Genomic DNA, 12,965 nt, shown 5'->3' with positions numbered 1-12,965 from the left:
CTGGTCCAAACTATCTGATTATGGTCCATACGACTATCCCAACCAACTGTTGAAAACTTTGTGTAACATGACTCAAAACCAATCTTAACGATACAGAGGTGCATTCACTTTTCGTCTTTCTTTGAATCATGAATTTTATGATTATCTCCCACCTTTTATTGCTCAAATTTCTTGATTCTTATCGAATCACATTGTGTATGCATAAGGTCTCACACTACCACTGATACTACTACTTCTCTAGGATTTGTCTTAATGATTTCATCTCTCTGTGCTGAAATGGCGCGGCGATCTGAACTGATATAAGTATTTGTCACTGTTTAAAATAAGTTTTTATTTAAGATTCATATTGTTACCAAACCACTGACAATCAACATATACAAAGTAACAACCTGTGTTATCTTCTATTTGTCAATTTTACAACTGTCAGATAATTTGCTGCCAAGACTTTTGTGATATGCGTCTTTAAACAGTAATAGTTCTTCAGTAACAACTAGATTTTTGAGAATTTAGAGAGTTCTAGGAATAGATTACATCCTTGTGCATCTCACTTAACAATTACAGGTTTATATAATCTACTCTGAGCCATATATATATATATATATATATATATATATATATATATATATATATATATATATATACTGCTGTTGTGTCTTTGTTCAGAGTATAGGACTGACTGCCACATACATAGAGGGTTTGTAATGAACTGTATTTTATTATTATTCATTCTAACCTATCTCTGCGCAACTCAGTTGAATAAATTAACTATCAGTATAGGTTGTGAAGATCGTTGACTTTCATTGAAATCATCAACCGATATTAGTCAGACAACCATTGAGAACTTGAACAACTGTTTTTTCCTAGTGTGGAAGTGTGTATCCACGAACTCAGATACCAGAATCGAATCGAGGACCTCCGGTCTCATACACGAACACTAATCGTCGAGACCGCTGTTTTCGGTGGAACTCGACAATCTCCACAACCCTGTACTAACAATTACCATATGCTCACTAGTGATTAGCTTGCTTTGAGAAGAAATTCCTTGAATTCTTATGAGAAGCTGTGACCAGTGGAGCAAATCCATGTCGGATATGAGGCACTTACCCACTGAAGACAATGGAAGATTGTTTGGTGGATTGATTGAAGCTAGATATTAACTCTGTTGGGTGCCGGCTAAATGGTATAGAGGTTAGGCGTTTGTGTGCGATACTAAAGGTGTTGGGTTTTATTCTCACGTGCGGGATAATGGACGCTCACTGTTGAGAAGTTCCATACTTAGATGAAATTGCTGTCCAGTGTTTCCAGGTTTCCACTGGTTGTCTAACTTATATCGGTTCATGATTTTAGTGAATGAATTAAGTCAAATAAACTGAGTTTTTTATTGGATGTGTTCTCATCCTTACTCATTTCCAATCCTTATTTATTTGTCACATGAAACGCCCATTATATCAGTAGGTGAGCGCTATCCAACTTGAAGTTAGTAAAACATTTGTTTAACCTGCCCACTACTTAACATGTTAAAAGTACTACGAAGTCACTGGTTTGTTCAATTATCATACTGATTTAACTAATCTAATTATGTACAGCTTGAACACTTTCATTTTACTGTTGTAATCAGTTGATTTGAATTCTTCCTTTTTTTGTAAATCGTATTTCAAGAATTCAGACAAATCAACACCAATAGTAACCAATCAAACTCGCAAGGTTTCTGAATTCTCTTCTACTATCAATACTGCTACTACTACTATTACTACTAATGGTAATAATCATGAAACTATTTATGAAGAACCACTTTTTACAGTGAAAACAAAGTGTTTAATATGGGGTTTACAAGTGAAAGCTGTTCAGTCTATGTTAGATTTCGATTATGCTTCCGGTCGTGAAAGTCCAAGTGTAGCAGCTCTGATTTATCCTTTCAAGTAAGGCTCAATCATAGAGTAAAATGATAATATTAAACGATTCAAATGCTTAATTCTATCTCGTTTGATTTTATACAACAGGTAAACAGACATTCTCTAAATCTTAACCCTAAATCCTTAATTCTGTCTAAACAAACCTATACCTGATAACACTACATTTTATAGGAGAACTTATCGGGCATGGCGAAATCTACGTTTACATATGACTGCGGAGCACTTTTACATTATAACTAGTGTCATTTCGTGGTGAAAACCTTTACCTTACCCTAAACCCCGAGTCTTAATCTTAACTAGGAATAATGTGGAGACTCATAAAAATCTGTTTCGATCCTTTTAAGGGTTCGAGAAAATAGACAACTTGTATTTATAAGGATGAATTTGTATGTCATTGTCTATTTGGTTTACAGGCAGAGTAGCATACAGAGGGCATTAATAAACTTACTAATCATGTAAGATTTATTCATACTTCTCAATAGTATAGTTTTCCACAAATTATCCATCTATATAAGCTGTTTTCTATATAGTTACAAACTGACTGAAAAGTTATCGGTGTTATTTTAAGCTTATCACTATATTATACTTTGCCATCATTATTGACTTACACTGTCCACTACTCAGTATACAAAAATGGAATTGAACTAGATAATGTTATAGGTTTAAAATGGTGAACGTCTGCATGAGAATTAATTGGACAAAGTGAATTATGTAATTGATATACACAATGGGAAAGGTAATAATAATTACTGCAAATGTTACCATTTATATGAATAAAATATGTAATAAGAGAGATATCATTACGGTAATTATATGATAATGAATTCATGTGAATTGAGAAAGATGAATGTGCAAATTAAGAATGGAGCAGGGCAGAAATAAACATGGGATCAAATGGTAGGGATTCGTGATATGTAGTTTCACCTATTTGTAAACCGTGGTCGAATACACGTCTACTGTTTCCTATAACTTGTCCTGATAACTTCCACTATGTAAAGGAGCCCTAATATTAGTCCTTTATGTAGATCAGCCAGAACTTGACGAGGAACCGTGGTTTCATCTATTTCTGTGTGGTGATCGGTACCTACCGAACGAAGACAGATGGTTCGATTAATAGATTTCATGACTCATTTTTACAGTCGTACAACACTACGAATTAGGAAAATTGTGCCGGAGAAAATTAACGCTTATTCACAAAACTAGACAACTTGAGATTCTAGCAAGTTTACACTATTTAAATGAGAAATACACATTACAAAATAACGTGTAATGGTCAATTTAATCATATTCACTTGTATTAGTTGTTCAAATCTTCCCATTGATGTTTAAGACTGCCCCAGATGCCCTAGGGAGAGTTCACTCCCCCTCTCGAAATGCTCTCACTTGGCCACGCACATACAGCCACTGCCGAGGAAGTCCTACTGACTACCTTCTCGCATCACAGGTTTTGTTTACGCAATTGAGAGGACAAAAAGCGAATGTCCTGTGCTTTAAACGGGTTGGTATAACACAGAGAGTCCACCTAGGGGAGTTGGAAAACCCTGATTCCAAACCAATAGTGATTATGGGCTCCAGTATCCTGAAGGAACAAACGGCTTATGAACCAATTGTTAGTCACCGGCTACAATGGGACTACAACTCCCGACGTCACTCCACTGCCTTGTGGATCATACCTTTATGTCGAAGGCTCCGGGTGTGGCCCCCTAAGAAAACCACCTGCTTCGGTTTGGGCACCCGGGCAGTATCATAGCCCATACACAAATCAAGTGACTTGTGTGGTGCATATGTATTCCTTGCCTCTTGGTACCAATATTTATGTGTTCAAATAAAATAAAATGTTTAAGACTGAAATTGATTAATCTGTTTTGGCATATATGCATCCCGTACGGTTTGCCTCGATATACTCACTAAGTCACAAGCATTCTAAACAGAGATAGATGGTTCGAGTCCTGGAGTGAACATCAGTTGTGAAATGTAGGTGGATCCAGTTGAAGGCAAGTCCTAAGTGGGATAAAACCTATATCTTTGTTTGTACTGTTAGTCATCATCCATCTCTGCTTATAATGATTAAGTCGTATGTTTCATTTTTCTCATTTTATTCTTAACACAATAGCGACGATCATCAACTAAAATTTTATTGGGGTGCAAAAGAATTATTTCTACCAGTTTATAAGTATATGTTGAATGCAATGGACAAGCATCCAGATGCACGTGTATTAGTAAATTTCGCTTCATTACGAGTTGCTTATGATATATGCATGGAAGCTATGGAAGTGGATTGTATAGTTTCATCTAATTATAAAGAGAATGGAATATCGAATGAACACAATGATATATCTATTCATAACAATATTAATAATAATGGTTTATCAGTTAACAAGGCACAGATCAAGTGTATTGCTATTATAGCTGAAGGTATACCAGAAAATATGACACGTCGTTTAATACAACGATCCAAAGAAAGAAATATTCTATTGATTGGTCCAGCAACTGTGAGTTCTTTTTTATCGTTGAATATTATGTATTCTCTATAATATGGCCAGTCTTTATTTTGTATATATTTTATACATTAATTAGTTACCATTCATAGTATACATTTTATCTGTCAAGTATCAATGTATGTACTCAGTTTTTGAGTTACATTTAGTGTCAGATAGTTAATATTATTCCCTAGTTGTATATAAACTGATGTAGGCAGTGTTGTGGGCGCTCAAATCGTTAGAAATTGAGCATATTTCAGTCTTTAGAGTCATTGATTTAACATTCTTTTTGTAATCTATTTGAAACTGTAAAACAGTTTAGATAAGTGTCTGAATTTGAACCTTTTTATTTTTATTATTAAAAGCTTTATTCAACATTATATTTTTGGTACAACATAGAATTCTCAGCATAAAGTATTTCAACAAGTTTCCTTTTCTTATACCTTGATCGATTGTGACGATAAATTTTGAATGATGACCGGTTAGGTGTTAGGAGTTCGGTAATCCACATTTGATTAATGTTCATTTGTTTCAATGCATATTGCCAGCCACCATGATGTCGCTGATTGTACCTTTTTGTATCCCGTATAGCGAAAGGTTGTAAACTTTTCATAAACGCGCCTGAATAGATTGTGCGCACAATGGACATAATGATGTGTTAAAACAAACAACAAAACAGATAACTTGATGAAATATCTAGATCGGAGGAACAGGTAGCCCAGATATTCAAGCAGACCGCCACGTCATCACATCGTGCTGTGTAGTTCATTACTTGCTTGGAAATTTAAGTTTTTTTAATGACGGTGTTACTATTGTATGTAGGTTTATTTACTGTTGATCTGTTTCATTTGGATAAACTTACAGTAGATGAACTATTGTTTTGTGGAAATTGAATTCTCTTAGTTGAATAGCCGTGCCAGTTGTTCGACAGTTACGATGAAAGACGTTCGCTCAATATCGTGGATTGATTGACGTTAGATATTAACTTCGTTGGATGCCTGCTAATTGATCTGAAGATTAAACGTTTCCATGAGAGACCTTAGATCCTGGGTTCGATTCCTGTATGCGGGCTAGTGGGTGTGAGCACTACTGAGGAGTCCATTAATACAAAACAGCCGTCTAGTATTTACAGGTTTTCACTGGTTGTCTAAATTAGATAGGTTCATGATTTCAATGAATAATCTAACCGTAAATCTTTCACATGTTCTTTCTAAATAGTATTATCAACATAAACTTCAGATAGAAGCGACCTATCAAATTTCTGCACCTTGAATTTGATTAGTTGTTGCTGTTAACGCATGTTCAGTGGGAAAAACGTTGGAATATTGGACAGAGGTAACACAGAGAAGACCGGACAATTTCTATATAGCTTGGAATGGAAATCAATCAGTAATCAGTAAACATAATGAAATACTCCTAGTTGGTTAACTGGTTAGAAAAATCATAAACAACTCCGTGGCCAAAGATCAGTTAAGCCTACTGTAATCGGACAATTTATTATAGATTAATCAACTACACAAAACTAATATCCAATATTATCCTTCGATTAATTTTGAAACGTTTGTTAGTCGACGATTTTGTTTCGTAAAAATTTAACACATAAAACTTAGAGTGATTACTTACTTACGCCTGTTACTCCCACTGGAGCATAGACCGCCGACCAGCATTCTCCAACCTACTCTTTCCTGGGCCTTCCTTTCTAGTTCTGTCCAATTTTCGTTCATTTTTCTCATGTCTATCTCCATTCCTCGGTGTAATGTGTTCTTTGGTCTTCCTCTTTTCCTTTGGCCTTGAGGATTCCATATGAGGACTTGCCTTGTGACTCAGTTGAGTGTTTTCCTCAATGTGTGTCCTATCCACTTCCAGCACTTCCTGATTTCTTCCTCCACTGGGATCTGATTTGTTCTCTCCTCTCTGGGGCTATTGCCAGTCCCATGCCCGGATAAAGGTGGAGGGTTGGGCATGGGGTTAGCGGCCCTATTCCGTAGAAAACTAACTCGCTAAAAATACGCTAACCAGAAAAAAAAGTTAAATTAAAGTTGAATGAATGTATTCTGTTATAAATATTCTTTTTTCTTACGTTAGATAATTGTAAGGATAACCTAGAATACAGCTTCTTATCATTTCGTTAGAACTGTTAATCATCTGTATTTCTAAAAACAAAAAAGCAAATTCGGTAGTGATCAAAAGTGAAATTTAGGACTTGCGTTTCATCCTGTGTAAGGTTCGTCAGCTCAATGGAATTGCACTCGTGGTAATGCCAACGCTAAGATTCAAACCCATTGCGTTCTTCTTTTAACAATTACTGAATCCAAATAGCTGTTGGTTAGTTTAACGGGGATGAATAATATTTCATTTGTGATGGGTTACATCTTTACCGTTGATGATGTTAAAAACTTCAAATGCTAAGTCTCTTTCACCATACCTAAATTCTGAGCGGATCACCTCGACACTTTCATGGAGTCTAGCATTTGAAATATGTGAGTCTCAGTGTAAATATCAACATTAAGGTTCAGATACATCCAACTAACGATTCCTAAATAGGATAAAACACGTGTTCCGGATTATACTACTATTCACTATCCTACTGTACTTAAATAAATATGATTTAATGATAATGTGAAGACTTCTCTCAGGACGTACATTTGTCACTAGGATCTGATCAACCTCAAACTCTTGCAGATTATATAGCCATTATTTAAACATTTATTTATCTTGAGTAATCTACTTTCATAATTCATTTGATTGAATAGTTTTATTTACCACAATACAGTATTTGTTTGCCTTAACATCTGTAATATCTTATTCCCTAATAAAACTCATTTCATAATATCAACTTGCCATCTTCATTAGTACAAAGTGATTGGACATTTTTAAAAAACATTAGTTTCAATATTCTATGAAATTGACTGAGAACTCATCTTTTCAAGAATCAACTATATTGTTCGTATGTATGTGTTTGTGCGCTTATATAGGGAATAAGTGGTAAATAGTTCTAAGAGTAAATGACACTCAATCTTTTGTTGTGAAATGTTAAATATTCAGAGTTTCTCTTGAATATAGAATATACACATGTCCCATGTTTACAACATAAACACGGTATTCTTTTTTTTACATTTCGATAGATGTGTCTTGAGTAATAAAGTTAGATGGGTATTTTTCCTTTAGATGTTTATCAGTGGATCTGAAGTTTTTACTCGTTTTTGTTTTCTAACGGAATTCAACTCTCTGACATTTGTGATCGAATGATAACTATGTGTAATGTTCTAACTTACACAAACCTTCTGTTGCACGACGCTAATGAATCATGGAATAGTAACCAATTCGCTGATTGTATATTCCTTTGTGTTAATCGAATTTTATCGATTAACTGAAACTTATCCACTTGTTATTCAATATGGAGCTCGTTTTAGCTGAGATCTGACTTGAATATTATGATGACTCGACTGAGCTACGTTGTCTGGAATACTTATACTTTTAGTTTGTGCTATGCCATTTTGGTTGTTTGGAGAATCGTGAGATTGAAAGCAACAAACTTAGGGTTCATGGGCATAATCCTACTGCTGAATATGTTGCGTTTTGATTGATGGAAACGGGGTGTCGATTTTCTCAGGCAACTAACATTTTCAGCGATACTACATTCCAACAATGGAAGGAGGGGTGTTAGAATAGGTCGACACTAAAAGTACCACAAATTATTTTGCCCGATTGATTTCTGTCACCGGCGGTAAAACTTGAAGAATAAGTAGATATAGCATCAAAAACTATTCATAAAAAGACGGTATGTGACCGACCTCAGGCAGTTTTCCTTTGGACACTGTGGTCACACTATCAGGTCGACAGGATCACCCCTAACGCAGTTCCCTTTGCAGCCGCCTCAAGAAATGGCTTTCCATAGTGTGGGTATTAAGTGAACCTATATCTGACTCCAGTTAGATCGTATAATGATTGCTATCTATTTATACATACCGCCAACCCTCTTATGTAGTCGACTTAACTCGCATTAGTGAATAACGGAATAAGTCAAATACGTGGATGAAGTTTGAATACGTATATTTCGTACACTCGTTGATCTGAAGAGCCAATCAGAGAGACAGAGTGAAGGAAGCAAAACGAAATGACACTCAGTGGAAAAGGCGAGTGAGTCGACCCCATTTAACCAAGCGTGAATCGATATTTATAGTCAGACAAAAATAAGTTCCAGATACATGATGAATAGGGTAAGTAATTAACATACATACGATCATATAAAACACAGTCAGGGTTAGTAATCGAATAAAAGTGATAGAGTAAAAATGTCGTTTGAGAAGAATGAATAGATTGGTCTGAGCTTGACATAGTACCGGCCTCTGCAGGTAACTGAAACTTGACATCTACCCTCATACGTGTAACAATACTCAAGATCGTCATGCATTTGATTTATGTATTAGGCAATTGGGAGCTCTGCTTAAGGTAGTTTTCGCACTAGCTAAAACTCATCAAGTATGCTAAAATAGCTCAGTAGTAACGTTTCTTACTTGCATACTGTCTGGCTGTTTGAGCTTCATAGTAATCATCAGTCCCTCTCAATATTTCAGACAACTTATTTCTTATTAACTAGCAAGAAACCTATATCCACAGCTCCATTGAGATTGCCACCATTCACTTAATAAGCACTTATTCTATGACTAATCACGAACATTCAGTTATATATATCACATTCTATATACATTCTTATCAAGAAAAGTATTTGATTAATATTTGTGTACTTTTCTCTAAACAAATAAAAGCATAATGCATAATACACCTCGCATTTGCTTGGCCTTAAATTATTATCAATACAGAATGTCATTTAATCAATTCAGAAATAATACCATAGTGAAAGTGAATTTGAATCAATAATCGATAAGAGATAAAGAGGTATAAATCTATAAAAACCCTAGAGAGAGTATTGTTCTATATATTTTATTTGGTCTTTAAAAGCAGAGATAAATGGTAGGTAGCAGTGGGGCTCAGGATACACGTTTCATCCTATTTGGGACTCGTCTTCAGCTTCATGTATCCGCATCTTCAAGTTGATGTTCACTCTGGGACTTAAACCCAGTATCGTTAGCTTCGAATACCATTACGTTATCCAGTTAGCTACCGAGTTCAGATATTCACTGGTTTGTGCAATGATGTGAATTTTAATTCATTTATGATGCTTGTTTGATGTTTAGGAATACAATTGATCAATCTGTTCCAGTTCCTCTCATTAAGTCTGTAAATATCGAAGCAATGCTACTAAGAATGAACTGATATTTGGAGTATAGTTCGAAAAGACCGAGTGGAAATATATTCATGAAGGGATACTGGAATTCAGTATTTAGAGGAAGATTAAATGTGAATGCATCTACACCAGCGTGAACGAATCCTAGTCATACCCAAAATCTCCAACCACTGATCACGGTCATCGCACACACTACCCACATGTTTCGGTCCATCAGTCAGCATTTTCATGGACTAATGCCATCTCTTGGTTTGAGTGCCCCTAGCTTTCTTGTAATATACTCGTACACCAGTCATCATTTGTTGAAGTAGGCGGTCGTTCGGCATGCGTAACCTATGTCTTAATTAATGTAATTGATGAAAATTCATAACCTCATCAATCAACCACTGATTTTTTAAAATCTTTTTTCCAATATTCCTTTACTTTAAAGTTATCATTGACCATTCAATGGTTTTGGGGTCGTGTATATAAACTGATGAAGCAGCATAAGGCTTCATCCTATTGATCTGACAAAGTAGACTTCGCACTACAACGTTAGATTAGTGGTCTTATATGAAAATGTGATTGGATTGCGTAAATATAGATGGGTTCGGCGACCGAATATTGTCCAGTTTATCACAAAACTTATGGGTTTGATCTAATGTTTCACCTTCGCCACACACACTCATGAGTAATCCTAAACTAGGATAACATCTATATTCAATTACTAACTGTTTTTTGTTAGTAGTTATCTGGATGATATCATCAGTTTGTATTGTAAAGTGGTATGGGTCTTCGCAAAACGTCTAGGGATGTCATATTTTTCTTTTACCATACCGAAGTTTCAATATTCGGGAACCGAGTGATTTTAAAGAGTTTAAACATATCATCTGTCATTTAGCTGTCTAATAACTAATATATTCTACTCATTGCAACTACCTATTTACATCACTACCCATGTGAACGCTTTATTTATACATACTTACAAATTGAACGAATAATATCCTTTTCAATAGGTTCCCATCAGGGTCGTTTGTAAAATAAAACAAAATTATCCGTATAAGTGTTTTGGAAGTTTTTGAATGTTATTGAGTTTACAAACCGACTTATGTTAGACAATCATTGAAAATCTGAAAGCATTGGGCAGCTGGTTCGTCCTAGTACGGGACTCCTCAACAGTTCACATTCATGACCCTACCGTTGGGGATTGAACACATGACCTTCTGTCTCGTGCATGAATTATTAACTTCTAGACCATTTAACTAGAGTTCAACTTACGTCGGAACGTGATCTCAATTACTATGTGCACACTAGTAACTAGCGTCAAGAGGACATTTTCAGAGTTCTAGTGAGAAGCCGTATCCAGTGAGGTTCAACCATATATCAAGTATCGCCAAATTTTCACATGTATTGCTGTATCACTTAAGTTTGAACACACGAATGTTTCCTTGGTTTACTGAGTTGTGAAAAGTGGTAGATAAATTGTTTACTTTTCAAACCGATTGATTTCATGTTCGAACTCGTTTTCGTTTAATTCCCATTTCATAGATATATAATGTCATTAACTCGTACATAAAAATTACGACATGAAGCTATGTACGCAGACCTTTGTTTGTCTACTTACCTGAATTAAGTTGTTGCTATGTTAAACAAAAGCGTTGTAAATCTATGTATATTCTGTAAGAGTTGCATTCATACAGAATGTATTGCAGATATAATTTTTGCTAATATTAGGAACTTTTATCCAGAGTTACTTATCATTATTGTTGAGTAAGTACGCAGTGTTATGTTTACTTAGTCATTAGTGCTGATTGAATTCTGTCGATCGATCTTCCTATCAGTCAGTCATGATTATCATGTCACTGATGTCCATCAGCCCATGTTATGACGTATTCCGTTAGGATGATGTGATGAAATTAACAAGGCGGATAAGCAAAATGGTTGGAATAAACCTAGTATCAGTGATAGTGTGAAGAATTGATGACACCCATTAACATACACAAAATATGTCTCACAAAAATCACATTGACTAGGTTGACATGATTATGACTTGATCAAACCTGAATTCTGGTTGTATTGAATATTGTTGCTTTGTTGTTTTTTACTATTTAAATTTGTGTTAATTTGATTTGTAAAGAATTGGCTTACACTGATTCACTAGAGCATGACAAATATATCATAATTTTTATCATTACTGACGAAGAAGTCTAGAAAAATTATGTAATAACGTTGAAGCTCAGAACTTGGGCGAATATAAAGAGTGAATACATATGTATCTTAATGACTAATGCTTGAGTTATATAAGCCAATGTTTCCAAAGTTACAATGTAGAGACTAGTATAAATAATTCGATATCATGTGATCGATGTTTTGATGTTAAATGGTTGAAGGTAGTCGGTAGAAAATTCTTGATTTTGTTATCATGTTAGTTGGCGCTTGTTAGGAGGGAACATTTGAGATCTTGTGGGAGCCGATATTTTCTGTAGGTTTTGAAACAAGTTCACAGTTTAAGACGGTATTACTAGGCCACTCAGGTGGATTCTGACGTCCCATAGGCTCGGATATCTACATTAGTTGATCACTAACTAGTAAATTATTTAGTGCTTACATAGTCCCTAATGTTCGTTGATTTCTATCAGTCAAGTTACTGTGAGGTTAGGTTCTTGGTGTATGTGGACTTCTGACGAGTTTCATATGACAACGAAACAGTTGTTTAGGACTTCCTGATTTTCATTATTTATCTAACTGCGATCAATCCGTGCTGTTAGCTACCAAAACAGTTTTTCACTATATTCATTTGTTACCTGATTGACTGATTGGTTGGTTGATTTTGTCTACATATACCACCTATTCAACCTTCTTATTGGTATTTATTTCTTTCCATATTGTCTATAGGTAGGTGGCTTAAAATCTGGCTGCTTCAAAATCGGTAATACAGGCGGAATGACAGACAATATACTGGCATCAAAACTTTATCGACCTGGAAGGTGAGTATTGACATTCATATTTGTTTCGACAGCTGAATACTTCCGGTAAAAACATTATCTTGCCTTATTCTATCTAAATTGTGATATGTCATGTGGTTGATTGAAAACTTCAACCTATTCACTTTTTACATCTTACCCATAATTTAGTGTTACGTTCTACGATGTCCGATTCTGATGCTGACACAATTTTTAATATGCAGGTCAAAGTAGCTACTTGAGTAAGAAGGAAGCTTTATTGATGGAAACTGAATCGAAAGATACCTGTACACTTATCCATATATTTATGTATCAATCCACAATTTCGAATAATTACGTTTGTCTCGTTTGTTAGAAATGCAATCCAGATCTTGGTCAATTA

At 35.1% G+C, this 12,965-nt stretch overlaps 1 protein-coding gene across 1 annotated transcript in view; it reads left to right on the top strand.

Moving 5' to 3' along the window:
- MS3_00009457 (uncharacterized protein) overlaps positions 1-12,965 on the top strand; it is a 45,200-nt gene that overhangs the window by 18,691 nt on the left and 13,544 nt on the right. The window contains exons 10-12 of the mRNA XM_051217835.1: positions 1,660-1,919; positions 4,027-4,405; positions 12,516-12,607. Of these exons, the coding sequence (XP_051064260.1) occupies positions 1,660-1,919; positions 4,027-4,405; positions 12,516-12,607 (731 nt within the window). The remainder of the gene's footprint in view (positions 1-1,659; positions 1,920-4,026; positions 4,406-12,515; positions 12,608-12,965) is intronic.

This window comes from Schistosoma haematobium, chromosome 7 (assembly GCF_000699445.3).
Source record: "Schistosoma haematobium chromosome 7, whole genome shotgun sequence".
NCBI lineage: Eukaryota > Metazoa > Platyhelminthes > Trematoda > Strigeidida > Schistosomatidae > Schistosoma > Schistosoma haematobium.
This window is presented reverse-complemented; position numbering and strand designations above follow the sequence as displayed.